The sequence below is a fragment of the Ambystoma mexicanum genome, chromosome 2p (genome assembly GCF_040938575.1).
Source record: "Ambystoma mexicanum isolate Mex_15411 chromosome 2p, UKY_AmexF1_1, whole genome shotgun sequence".
In the NCBI taxonomy this organism is placed as follows: domain Eukaryota; kingdom Metazoa; phylum Chordata; class Amphibia; order Caudata; family Ambystomatidae; genus Ambystoma; species Ambystoma mexicanum.
In genome coordinates this window covers 631,315,003-631,329,531 of record NC_090923.1, presented here as the reverse complement: position 1 = coordinate 631,329,531, position 14,529 = coordinate 631,315,003, and the positions used below count along the sequence as shown (strand labels likewise).

The following is a 14,529-nucleotide window of genomic DNA, read 5'->3' as shown; positions in this document are numbered from 1 at the left end:
GTGAAGGGGTTGGGGGACGGATTGATCAATCTGTCATTGACCATAACCCACTGACCCACTTGCATACTGTAAATATCTGGTGGCAGGTGGATGGAGGTGTGGGACAGTGCCATATTTTACAGAAGAAATGGGGCTTTAGGGGATACTTGATGACTGATTCCGTTAGTTGCCACATTCTGAAAGGGGGTTTCTCATTCGTGGAACCATGAAAAGTTTAGTTTTTGCAGTGCTAATGCTTGCACAATCGGGACTTTGTTGTAGGTCCAGTGCCAGGAGGATTTTATTGCGGCATGTTCATTTGAAGGTGGAAGTGGCTCGTCCGGCCTGTTATCTGCAGAATGGAGGGCAAGTGTTAGTTGAATGTGATTCTTATGTTTGGGACCACATTTCAAGGCAGGTTTCAATTTGCATAATTGACCAACGGCAGCGGGCCTGTGGCAGGTAAGAAATGATGTGTCTGTGTGCAGAGCTGTCGGGTGCAAGTCACTTTTTCATCCTGGCTAGTAGCTTGTCCCGGAAGGATTGGATGGATGTCTGGGAGGTGAAGGGACCAAGTTTAAAATATTCAATCTGTCCATTATTTACGTAGTAGATTCAGACCGTTACTAGCTTTTTATTACTCTTCCCCACACCTGTGGCCTGATACAGGTCCATTAGTCTTGGCCATTCCTTCCTGCCTGCCTGGGGCTGCCTTGCTCTCCCTTTGCAAAAAAAAGGGCTGCCTCCCTCTGGAACAGCTTTTCTGCGTCTTGAGCCAGATCACCTTTAAGTTTATTATTTGTATTTATTTATTAAGTTTATAGAGAGCTTTAAGCCAAAGCGCTTTACATGGCAACAACAGGAATACATTAGAATAAAATGGAAGCATAATTGTAAACATGAGACAAACCATAAATAACAATAAGTAGAACAATTTGCCTAGGACTGTAAAGAAAAGCAGTTCAGAATGAGTAAGGGAAGTAATGAGGTTAACAGGACAGAATGAGGTTAAAGTTCCTGAAACTCCTCAAGACCTTTCTCTTCTTCCTCCTCTACCTCTCCCCTGCTAACCTCCTTTCCTTTTCTCCTGCCCCCATCCTCCTTCTCCCTCCTAACTCTGTTCAGCTCCTTGCTGACTGGTCGCCTGGTTCACCTCCAGAGCCTCACAGGTCCCAGGCTCCCCGCCAGTCTTGAACTTGCCTCCGGGCCTCTGCACTATGTTCAGTATTACTGCACTTTCAGTTTATGCCCCCGGAGGGGGGTAACCTCTCTGCACTTCACCCAGGGACCTGCACACTTTCCCGCCCTCCCGCCTTCCTCACACTTCCGTCTATACACTTGCATGACCTGAATGTACTAGGACTAGTACGTTCCTTTTTTCCTGCCCCCAGCCCTCTTTGTCTCCCCTCCCTAGCTTGGTCGCGTCTGAAAGACTTCATGCACTTGCACTATGAGAAATACCGTCAAGCCTAGTACGCTAGTTTTTTGTTAGATTGGAAACTTCAAGGCCCAAGAATGACTACTGTATTCCCTTGTTCCCTTCCTGCCTTGAAGCGCTTTGAAGCACTTCACTTGTGTATAAGCGCTGTATAAATCAACCATTACAATGTCTCTGAGTAACCGCTAATGTGGTTGGCGTACTTTTTGGTTTCACCCATTGGTACGTTTCCACCTGGGGCTTGCAAAGGGTGAAGTATGTTTATTCATTTATTTATTTCCCTAGTCACTTGAGAAATATAGGGCACCTTGGCTTGAGTCAGTCAGACCCCAGCTAGCCCCAGTCTTCTAGGGTGGTTACATGTGAAAACTGTTTTTAGGTCCCAACTCTAATCCGGATCTTTCTATTATTTGGGGGGCCTTGCTTAATCCCACCCTGGTGAAGGTATTTTTTTCTTCAACTCCTCCTGTGCAAAGGGTTTTTGTGTGGTAAATGCATTGCAAAAATCCACTCCAAAGTTGCCTGCGCCGTACCACCCACTGTTGCTTTCAACTAAAATAAAGTTGCTGAGCAAGAGACTTAGTTTCTGTGTATTCAACTCCTTGCTTAAGTGAGGAAATGTGGAACCGACCATTGGCTATGGATAGTGAGAGGGAGGTAACATGCCTTGCCCATTTGTAGCTTTCGACTTTTCTCTTCGGGTAAAGATTGCTTGGCGGATGTGAGTAAGAAGTGTTGTGCTGTGGGCATGCCATTGGGTGACTGACTTTCATGGCTGGCTAGCAGCTTGTCTCTTGACATTTTTACCTAGATGTGAGGTAATAGATTGTGACAGACATCCTACTGTCCTTTTTGAATTTCTAATGTTGACCTGTGCTAGAGAGAAAGCGTTCCTCCACGCAAGTAGGCAGCGTGAGCAGGGGCAACAATTCAAATTGAAAGCTACTAGCCAGCCATACAAAAGTCACTTGCCACCTCAATTCTATACATACACACAGCACACCATTTCTTACTCGCCAAGAGTCTATCACTAGACAGTGGCCAGTGCAAAATCTGCACCCCTGAGTATGTTACGTTTCATGGGATTTCTAATGCACACCTCTGCCATTTACACACCCATGTGGAGCTGGACCTGCGAATTCTCAATACAGTTGCTCAACAAGAGATTTTAACTACCCCTTCCACATGCTCTTCTATTTTCTGTCATTGCCAGTGTGTGGTCTCCCCGCAATCTCCTCTTTTTGCCTTTTTGTTTCCAGAGCCCCTATTGAGAATTTATTAACAATGCTGTGCAAATCAAGCTAGCCATATGGGTTTGCTTTAGAGATGCAATATGTGCGATTCCACACATGTTGACTGGAAACTGGTTTGATTTTCTTTTTGTGATTAGTTGGGTGGAAAAGCCATGCCTCTTAAAGATTAGTTTTTTGGTCCAAGCCTGCATCATGTCACTGGTTGTGTGCCGTACTATGCGTCATATTTTCTGTCCCTTACTCTTATTTCTTTTCCCCCGGCAGTCTTGACAAGTGGTTTCAATCGGCACCAAATCGGACATGTCCCGGATGCAGAATTCAGGTACTGTGTGAATCCTTGAAACCTCATAATTGAGTATGGGTTGTTGTATGGCACGGGCATTTATTTTGTGCCTTTATAACCATTGTAACTGGTGGTCTACACCAATCAATCGGTACATGCATGGGGTCCAGTGCTCCAGATAAGATTTTGAGGTGGGAGTATTTTACTGCCTATTTTTAAACTTTGAGCAAATGTGATTTCAAGAGAGTAAAATGTATGTGACATCCAGCCGACGTGTGCAAAAACTGTATGGAAATCATTACCATGCGCCAGCTGTCTGCATTGTGACATAACCTTCGTTATTCTCTAAGGTCTGGCCATTTGATCGCTCTTGTATATATTTAAATGTTACAAACAACTAGCCAATTACATAGTAAAGCAAACATGAATTGTATTGTGTGTTTTGAGGTTCAATAGCAGAATTGTCTTTTGATGATTAGTGAAAGTCCTCTTTTCCTGGAGCTATTACTACCTAATGGTATGGCAATGTTATGATAGAACAGTGCAGAGAGGCAAGGACCCTATGCTAAATTGTATACCTAATCTCATGGTCATCTGATTATTCACATAGGGCTTTTGGGAAAGCACTGTATATAGAACATGTTTATTACAATTATCACCAAACTGAAGTCTGTACTTCTTTATCGACCTCGAAAGGATGAAAGGCTGACTTTGCCTTGCCGGGATTTGAACCTACAGTTCACACAGTGCGCTCAACCAGCAGAGCTATCTTATTGGCTAGCATCTTTCAGAGGTGGGTAAACTGAGTATCGACTGAGGTATAATAATCACAGTGCCTAGATGTTGGACAATCTATGTATGGAACCCTACATAACGTTAAATACCCATCTGGATTATTGCAGGGACCGGTTTTGCTGAGTTTCTATTTCAATTACAAATGTAACTTTTGTTTGTTTTTGAACAGCGTTTGCATTTCAAGTTTTGTATTTTTCAATCGTAGTCTTGAAGATTTGAGAGGCTGCGACACCTGTGATTGGTGTAATGACAATCACTCGCCCTTGAGTAGAGAGTCTGCTGCCACTGACCATTTATAGTAATGTACCCCATTGACTGCAAGGTTAAATGGATGCAAACTATGTTGTGCAAACTCGTCCTTTTACACACTATTTTTATAATTCGAGTGCAAATTAAATTAAAAATGTAACAATGTTCTGTCTCTGCATGATTATGCACACAGCAAAGGAACTCTGAAAAATACAATTGTGCACTACTGGTTTGCTTTCACTGCAGAAAAAAAGCATAATTCGTTAGAAAAGATGAATTCTCAATTGCAACTTAGTTTTCCATCTTTATTAATTCTACAATCCTAAAATGCTAGGAAAATAAATATGCACAGTGCTTCTGTTTGCTCCATGAGCATCTACACACAACAGAGCAGAAGCTGAATGGAAATAAACAATTCCTTTTATTACAGTGTGCAGTTTCTTTTTTTGAAACGCTTCAGAGAAATGCATTCTGTTTCAGAGGCTTTTCTCCATGGCTTGCAATTACATCCATGTAGATAAAAAATTAAAATAAGCGTTCTGGTTTCTGTCTAGTAACCTGACCTTTGCATTTCCCTCGACTCTAAACATGCGTGTAACTGTACATAGGAAAATAATAAAGCTGGCGTATTAGAAGATTTTCATGCATAAAAAGGCCTGGCACGAATCGTTTCTGGAGGCCTGATGTGGTAAATTCTTTATTGATGCACATTCCTCTGGAGATTGGTCCATGCGCGCCTAAATTATCACACCATACATTGCAGCAGTTCCTTTGTCCAGTGGTTCTTGCGGGCTAAAATAAATTAGTTTTTAATGCTGTTTATTAGCGGTTCAGACTTACTTTGAGGGGGGCAACAAAGAAAATAAAAGGTACACCTTTAAAAACAGACAAAACAAGAAGCTTAACTCAAAACGTGCATGAGAGGAGTTCCGTAATGTACAGAATCGGCCACGTAGCCATGCCTCGGTTGTCAGACAGAACTTTGCTAATAATTTGGAGTGCAAATCTATGGCGCACTGTATTTGTCATGATTTTGCTAGTCCTTGGCTTGAGTAAGTTTCATCGAAGTATCTGAACTCTGAGATTGTGAGTGTTTGTGTTCCTTACTGATAAGGGCATGGACAAGTATGTCAAAGGGAGGCAATCGTCATGGTTCCTTAGTGCACTTTTTGTTGCTTAAAGTCACATAGTAGCCCACAACTCTTCAGGTGGTGGAAGAAGTTAGTATATCACACTCGACTACAATGATTCTATGTGTTTTATTTGCACAGAAAATTCACAGCAGGTTATTTTTTCCTCCAGAATGTGTCATTTTTATTCCATAAAAAGTCTATACCCAGACCCCACCCACCCTCTCTATCCAACATTGTATTTTATAAGGCGCTTTCGCCAAAGCACAGCACATAAAGCAGGGATTGAGATGAAGCAGGAGCTAAAAGCAGCTCCTGCGTATCCAGCATTAACCACTGACCACTGGGGAACCGGGAGCGAGTGCATAGCGTTCTGCAAATCTAACTTCAACATAAAATCTAAAATGCAAATGTTACTTTTTGCTTATTTTTACGACCCCTTATGCTTTAAATGTTCTATAGATGTGTCATGATGCTTTTTTATAGAGTGTCCCAAATGGACAGAATTACATTCCGATAGCTGTGTTTGTTTGGCATCAGTTGCCCTGGGGAGTCAAAAGTAGCTCCTGGTAGTTGTTGATGTCAAGCTAACCAGGCTCTTGGCTACAAGCAGGAGCTAAATAGTTCCAAGTTCCCCTCTATAAAGATACAACTGCACAAAAAATGAGTGCATCATAATGTACGAACCAAAAGGAGAAAAGTTAAGATGTAATGGATAGCAGATGGTTTTTGAGGTGTGTGCGAAACAGAGTAGCAGTCAATACATCTGATGTGAAGTGGCAAAGCATTGAAGAACTTGGGCCAAGAAGACCGAAGCAGCAGACACAAGATTAGGCACATGGGTGCTTTGAAACAGAAGAAACTAGGACTGGGAGCGAAGAGAATCGGAGGGGGTATACAAAGAAATCTGTGAGCAAAAGTAGACTGGGACTAGCCCATGGACACATTTAAAAGTAATATAAAGAAAATTAAACTCTAGGTGAGATTCAAAAGATAACCAGCAAAGAGAGTGAATAGAAGGGGGAAATGGAAGAACGAGTAGGGATACCGCAGAGAGTGTAAACGGCCAAATTAAATATGGAACGCAAGGGAGCAAGATAGGAAGCGGGACGACCAACAAGAAGACAGGAACAGTAGTTAAATCATGGGAAGACTAATGTAGTGATTAGAAGTTTTGTAGCATGGAATGTGAGGAAGGGGCAAGCTTTATGGATATTAGAGTCAAAAACGACAAGAGCGAGCAATGAAAACAAAAAGAGTGAAGAATCAAAGAGAACGCCAAAGTTATGGGGTGAAGAAGGGAAGAGAGACGGAAAGTGGATGGGGGTGGAGGAATCGGAGGAGGACCAGTAGCAGCAGGAAAGAAGAGAATTTCTGTCTTGAATGCAATTGTGTTCTCAACGCCTCTGTTTGAATTGAGAGAAGACCATCAGAAATGGAAGTGTGAAAAAGTTTCAGGGAATTAAGAGAAGGAAATGTAGAGTTGGGTCATCGGCATAGAACTGTGATGACATCCCAAAGGAAGAGATAATGGAAGACAAAGGAGAAGTCTACAGTAAGAAAAGAACACCTTGGGCTGAGCCTTGTGCGACTCAATGAGCAAGAAGAAAGGAGGGGGATTTGGAGTCATCCCAAGCAACAGAGAAGGACTGATTGGACAGGTGATACCTAAACCGGAGAACCCTAGAGCCTAGCCCAAACTAAAAATGAAAGTGCTGCGTTAAATACTGGAAATCCATTGCCGTCATTTAAAGAAATAAGTTGGTTGAAGTAAAAGAATTTTGAAAAGGACATTACCTAGTCCACTTAACTGGTCACACACTGAAAATATATAAATTCTATTTCAAATTGTACATTTCTAGCTTTTAATATTTTCAAAATAATTGTCTGATTATCAGAGAAAGCACAGCCTCACAACAATTCCCACCATGGGAAGGGCCATTCGACAATCGGGTGGCTGGAACAGCGAGCAAAAATATACATTCTCTGCCCACTGTTCAAGCTACACAAAGTCCTTCCCCCGGGTGGTGCCTTTTTTAATTTTTATGTGGGATGGCAACATGCCTCCTAACATTTGCCTTGCTTCTCCCTTAAATCCCCCACACCAAACAAACCCCCCCCCCCCCCTTCCACCCTTCCCTCCCCACTTACTTACAGGACTTTGAGCTCCGGTCTACTACATCTCCTGCTCTGGCTGCCATAGGAATGGAAAAGGGACCTTTTCCATATGACAGTGGCCATCTTTTTTTTTCATCCCCTCCCCCATCCCTCTCAGGAAATTGGCTGGCCAAGCAGCACAAATCTCCCTGGGGAGGGAGGAGCCATTCGCACCCCGGGTGAACCCTCGGGTGTGAATTGCTTTCATGCCCCTGCAGGGGGGCGGACATGGCCGGTAATGGCCAGCAGCTCTCGCCGAGGCCTTACCTTTGTTCGGGCCTACCAAGGGTCGGGCTGGCGGACTGTTACCGCCCATCCCCTCCCCCCCTACTCAGGCATAAAAGCCATGATCCTTTTACATCTTGGAAGTGTTCCTAAGTTGTATTCGTTCTACTCAAGACAAGTGAACACAGGCTACCCCACCCTGCCACACGTGAGTGGATGGATTTCAGTTGTGGAAAATATTGTACGAGATTACTCGACAAGGCACATGGTCAGGTAATTTTTATAAAAAGAATGTATTCAAAACAAATAAAAGATTGCGGTATCAAACACATATCCTACACATACATTGTACACCACTCAGCAATGCATCACAACAGCCACTGGAGATGGCTATACTACAGAACCTATTACAAGGGCATAGCTTGTGTTAAGGTGGGGTTAGTAACAGTATGACAAGCGTTGCACTAAACAGGTTCACAAATTGTGTTTCTTGCTTGGGGGGCAAACTGTGTCTTGCATCAGTTCTACATTTAATGTGTCCCTCTGAGCTTTCTTCAGGACACCCAGAAGAATGCGATGTAAAGCTATTCAGTTCCCCGGTTATGGAGAACATCTCCGGGTAGACGCTACAAACAAAGACTTAGTAGAGTTTAATAAACTGACCATAGGAAGTACCATTGTGTATTCAACAAGTATGCCGAAGCTGACCACCCACCTTCCATTTCTTCTGCGTGCCTTGGGCCACTTGCTTACACAAACATAATGAATCTGTATGTCTTCAATGATTTATAGCCAGGAGACAAAAAAGAAGCCAAGGAGGAGCCGTGTTATCTTCAGCCCTATGTCTCCTATCTGGTGTAATAATGCTACCATCAGGGTATCAAAAAATCACCTTTTATAATTGGTGACTTCAGTGCTGCACCGGTCCTCAATGGGTTATTTTCTGACTTGCACCCGAACTGGTAACCCTCCAAATGGAGAGACTCTTCATTATCGTCTCGTGACAAAAACATCTTTTGTGATCATCTGTCCAAAAATAATAAGAGCCATCAATTTTATTAAATGATCCGCCACTCACAGGAGATCTAATACATGGGGTATCTGCAATAACACTAGTCCCCACAAACTAGTAAGTTAGCTAAATACTCCCACTTATGTGTCCACACCTACAGTGCGAACATCAGGAGGCACTGCATACAGTCCTCGACCAAACCGGAGTCCGGGTAGCTGTTCAAAATGGACAATGGGCCGAAATGCTGTTAAAGTCTATAAAGATCAGCGTGTTTACATACTTATTACGCCACCAACCAGTCATCTAGTTTGGCGACAAGGCGCCCACCTGCCACCCAAACGTGAGAAAAGCTTCAAGAATCCTGCCGATTCATCCAAAAACGAAAAAAAAGTAGTAGCGCAGCGTTCCCTTCGTATAAAAGCATGTTACAGCTGTGGGGCCCAAGCGCTTTAAAATGCTACAAAACTACAGCTCGATTTCAAAAGAAGGTACACTTCAATAATCGTGATACAAAAGCAGTGTGGCTAAACTATGTTGAACTATTGGGTCAAAACAGCCCCTACCCTCAAATTGGTCACTCTTCCATCATCAGTTTTGTACCTTGTGTCAAAGAGTGAGGATATTTTTATCTACATCCCTCTGTAGAACTTCAAACTCAGATCTGACAATCTTTTGTCCACACGAAATGTACTTCTTCAGCAAACTCTGTGCATACACTGTTTTCTCTACATATGTGGAAATGTATTTTATTTAATGCTCGGTCATACCTATGAATGACCACGGCTGCTTTTTTTGTTTGTTTCTGGAGCAGACTCATTATAACCTCAACCATGTAGGGCCAGTGCTGACTAGGAGTGGCATTGTAAAGTATCCTATATAAGTTCGAGATGAGACCCCTTGCGCCATCGTTTGTGAGCAGAAACATTTCGAACTGTTACCGACCTGGTGGCTGCTTCTTTGATTGCTAGGTTTAGCATCCAGTGTCTTAGTTGTGCATATCTGACTCTCTTTATCTCCCACCGCAAATTCCCCTTTGCACTCCTCAAATGAAACGATCTCTACCCCCCCCCCCAAGCCCCCCCCCCCCACCGCCCCTCCCCCCACCGCCCTGGAACATGTCCCGCAGCCTGTTACATCCTCTCCTCCCTTCTGCCATTGCTTGAATACCCCCACTTTCCATCCCGGGCGTGAAGTCCCCGTTGTGGAGGGGCGTGAAAGGCGATGGGAACGTTGTGATATCCCAGGTCTCCACTAATTTATCCCAGTTGTCCGCTACCAATTTTGTGATGTTGCTCTCATACATATGCTTCGGCCTGTGTTGCCTTGGTAACCACAACACTTCCTTTAGGTCGTGTCGTGCCACTGCCCTATCCATTTTGACCCACTGTTTACCTGCCCCTCCACTAACCATTCCCTGATCACTCTTAGTTGTGCATTCTCATAGTATTGCTGGAAGTTGGGTAGAGCCAGCCTTCCCTCCCCTCCTTGGAGCCATGGGTATATGCCTATTAATCCTTGCTCTCTTGCCCTCCCAAATTAATTTGCTGGTCCGTTTCTGCAGCGCCTTAAAGAGGCTTGCTGGTACTGCCTGTGGGATTGCTTTGAATAGGAATAGCAAGCATGGTAGGATGCCAGTCTCCCCATCCACGTGACCCGAAGGTGCCTCCATCTGTGGAAGTCTTGCTTTATTCCCTTCACTAGGGGCGGGTAATTAGCTGCGTACCACCCTGTAAGGGCAGAGGTAATGTGAATTCCCAGGTACCTAACCCCGCCTGGGCTCCATCCAAACTGTGTCGCTGCACTCAATGCGTCCCGATCCCCGGGTCCCAGTGTGAGGTTTAGCAGTTTGGCTTTACTAATATTAATCTGCAGGCCTGACACCTCTCCAAATTTGTCCAGTAGGGCTCTACTGACCCTGATGGATTCAAGGGGTTTGGTTACTGCAAGCAACATGTCGTCGGCGAAGGCCGCAACCTTATGTTGTTGTCCCCTAAAGGGTATGCCCTGTATCTGATCTGCCTCTTATTGCCTGTAGGAGGGGTTCTAATTAAATTGCGTAGAGCAGCGGGGAGAGGGGGCACCCCTGTTTCGTTCCCATGCTCAGTCTAAACGGGAGAGACATGGTCCCATTTAACGCTTTTCGTGTCGTTGGGGTCTGATAGTTGGCCTGCACCATTCTGAGAAAGTCCCCGTCCAGGCCCATTTTCTCCATAACTTGAAAAAGAAATGACCACTCCACGCGGTCAAATGCCTTTTCGGCGTCGAGGGATAGGAGTACCGTGGGAGTGCTCGTATTCTGTGTTTTTGTCATGATGCCTACCCCCGGAGCACCAGGCCAGGCCCAGCACCCCCGTAAACGGGCATCATGCCCTCGGGTAAAAGCCCAGCGGCCCCTTATAGGGGCTCTTTGGACTCAGGCCTGGCGCCTTTGGCGCCAGGCTCATGTTGGACATCAGTCCTGGCGCCATAGGCGCCAGTCTCATAAAGGGAGGTGTTTTGTGCACTTACCTGATGCAGACCATGCTGCACGCTTCAGGCCTCCCTGAGACCTGAAAGGGACTATTTTTTCATAGGGACTATTTTTTCACTCGGGCGTGGCCAGGGAAGGATACATACCTGGGACTTCTTTGGAGGCTATTTAAGCCACGCCCAGACAGCAGCTCATGCTTCGCGTTGTTCTGCTTCCTGCAGCTTAACGCTCACCGTGTCTGCTCCTGCTCCTGGACTCCAGCCACGCCCGCCTCGAACCTGGAAGACCTGCAAGGAAGGAAGAGAACAGAAAGGTGAAAACCAAGGACTATTTCAAACTTTTTACCTGCATCTGGAATCTTCTCGCCAGCATCCCTGAAGAAAGACTTCCATTTAAAAGCATCACCTTGCTCGCTGCAGCGCCACGCTTTACTCACCTGTCCTCGAGACATCTCCCGGCTCCATCGCGGCTGTCAGCATCGGACGCCACATCTCTGCACCTAGGGGAGAGAGGAAGAAACAAAAGGTGAGCAGAAGTAACACAGAAGGAAAGCCTGATTAACAGCCATAATACTTACCGGCTTTTCTTCCACATTTCGGGTCGGCGCCGCCCCATTGGCAGGTACCGTACCCCGGCCCCTATGCGGAAAGGACAAGAGACATTTCTGGGGAATGATAAGGACATTTAGAGGGATCGCCCTCATCACTACTCACCTCGGCATTTTAACCCCCCGACGCATCGCCTTCATTCTGCACCTGAAATAAAGGACAGATCACAGGTTAGAAAGACAACATAAAGGGGGCCTCACTTGAAATTTGAACTTTCATACTTAAGGCGCATCGCTCAGGAAAGTCAAGTGGATTTTGCCAGCGCCATTCTGAAAACCAGTGAAGTAACTGGACGAACACGCGCCCCTGCACCAGAAGCAGGATGGAGAGTTCATCCTTACAAACCATAAGGTGAGCTTAAACCGGGGTTTGGAGGAAGTTAGAGAGGAACGAAGGGGGAAGGGGGAAAGGGCGGGGCTAGCACACTATTTTGCAGACTGTTAATCCCCTTTCTCATCTGCAGAAGGATATTCCTACGGGCCAGGCAAGCACGATTTGGAGGTCCTGTCCAATCGGTGTTCCGGGTCCTGCGCATCACGCTAGAAGAGGCCACAGCAATCCAGACTAGACCAGCGCCCCCGTGGGAACCAGGTGAGTGTTACAGAACGCGGAGCCTTCCTACAAATTCCCACCCAGGCGCTATGGAAACTTCCGAAACTGACCAGTTGGCCCAATTATTGGGGGAATTACGGGCCGAAGTACACGCCGCTCATCAAGAGACTAGTGCCCTCAGGAGGGAAGTGATTGTAATAAAGGATAGAGCTGATGACCTGGCTAGACAGCTTTTGCAAGGTCAAGCTGGACAAACTCCTTTACCCGGTTCTGGGCGGAACCCCGCTCCTGTGGTTTCCAGTAACCCGGTGCAGATTAATCTACCTGGAAACATGCCGCTGGCCCCACCTGAACACTTTGCTGGGGACCCCAAACGATTCGCCGTATTCATGAATCAGTGTCGTTTGCACTTCCTATGCTAATGATCAGACCAAGGTAGCCTTTGTGTTGTCATATCTCAGCGGCTGTGCTGCCGATTGGTCAGTCCCACTGGTAACTCAAGATGACCCGATCCTTCGTGATTTTCAAGGATTTCAAACAAGCATGGAAAGGTTATTTGCTCAACACTCCCAGGGACAGGCACTGGATGACGAACTTCTATCTCTGCGACAGGGCAATCAAGACCTTCTATCCTACATTGCAACCTTCAATAGACTAATTGTGGAAACTGGTTGGCCAGAGGATAAAAGAATCACGTTATTCTATCGAGGTCTACGCGGAGAACTTAAAGATGTCCTGGCACAAGTTGTAAATCTGCCCCAAGAATGCACTGAATATATAGACTTTAGTGGTCGAATTGGATCACAGGCTGCAAAACAGAAAAGCAGATCGGTTCAAGTTTGAAACCCGGGTGTTGGCCAAGACCCACGCTAACCCCAAGGGGGCTGATGCCTCGGAGCCTATGCAAATCGGAGGTGTTAAAGGACCCCTAACTCAAAAAGAACGGGAAAGAAGACGACAGATGCATTTATGCCTTTATTGTGGGTTCTCTGGACACTTTCTGCAAGATTGCCCGGTTAAGCCGCCCAAGAAGGTGGTAGGAGCCGCTGATAAAATCCATGGAAACTCTGTATCGGAAAACGACCACGCCCGGCAAGCGTAGGGGTCCGCTTGCCGAGTTTGAAAACTAACTCTCAGACCTCGCATTTCATTGTGCCAATGGTCCTCATAGATCCGGAACAGCCTAAACGGTTGCATGCTATAAAGGCATACATCGATAGCGGGGCTATAGGAAACTATGTGGATCGAGAATTGGTCTCTAGGATAAACCTCCCTCTGCGTCCTAAAACCAACAAAGATGTCATCACCACAGTAGGTGGAACCGAAATTGCCTCTGGACCGGTAACACATTCCACAGCTGAGGTGACACTTGTAGGTCCGGATGGCCATCGGGAGGCAGTTGTGTTTGATGTAATCAAGGCTCCACAGTTTCAGCTTATTCTCGGAATCCCTTGGTTAGAGACACATAATCCTCGAATTGATTGGCGAACAAAGAGAATAACCTTTCCGGATTGTGCACAAACCTGCTACCCAGAAAATCCAAAGATTAATCTAGCATCAGTAACCTCTGTCCCCGTGCAACTACCTCCAGAGTACCAAGACTTTCAGGACGTCTTCCAAAAGGAACAGGCCAACAAGTTACCTCCCCACAGATCGTACGATTGCCAAATCGATCTGGTGCCCGGTGCACAACCCCCTTGTAGCAGGATTTACGCCCTTACTGAACCAGAGAATCTGCATTTGAGACAATATTTAGATCAATACCTCGCCAATGGTTTCATTCGCCCGTCAAAGTCCCCGGCATCCTCAGCTTTGTTCTTCGTGCCTAAAAAAGAAGGCGACCTTAGAACTTGTATCGATTACCGCGCATTGAACCAGATAACTGTTAAAAATTGTTACCCTCTGCCTCTGATCCCTGAACTCCTTGACCAGGTGAAGGACGCTTGCGTATACACCAAGTTAAATCTCCGGGGGGCTTATCTGGTACGAGTAAAAGAAGGCGACCAATGGAAAACGGCCTTCCGTACAAATTATGGACTATTCGAATACCAGGTGATGCCTTTCGGGTTGTGCAACGCGCCTGCAGCCTTCCAATTCTTCATGAACGATGTCCTTCGGGAACTCATCGATGTCTGTGTTGTCGTATATATCAATGACATTCTTGTGTACTCCTCTTCGGAATCTGATCATGGAAAGCATGTCAGGGCCGTCCTAGAGAAACTGTGCCAGCACAAACTGTTTGCCAAGCTGGAAAAATGTGTTTTCCATACCACGAGGTTGAGTTTCTCGGATTCATCCTGACACCTAAAGGGGTCCGAATGGATTCACGGAAAGTGGATGCCATCCTCAAATGGCCATCACCTAGTTCGGTGAAAGGT

The 14,529-nt window shown here is 45.6% G+C and overlaps 1 protein-coding gene across 2 annotated transcripts in view; it reads left to right on the top strand.

The window, feature by feature from the left end:
• TRAIP (TRAF interacting protein) overlaps window positions 1-14,529 on the top strand; it is a 535,773-nt gene that overhangs the window by 32,985 nt on the left and 488,259 nt on the right. For both annotated transcript variants that reach the window (XM_069644161.1, XM_069644162.1), the window contains exon 2: window positions 2,935-2,992. In XM_069644161.1, coding sequence (XP_069500262.1) covers window positions 2,935-2,992 — 58 coding nt within the window. The remainder of the gene's footprint in view (window positions 1-2,934; window positions 2,993-14,529) is intronic.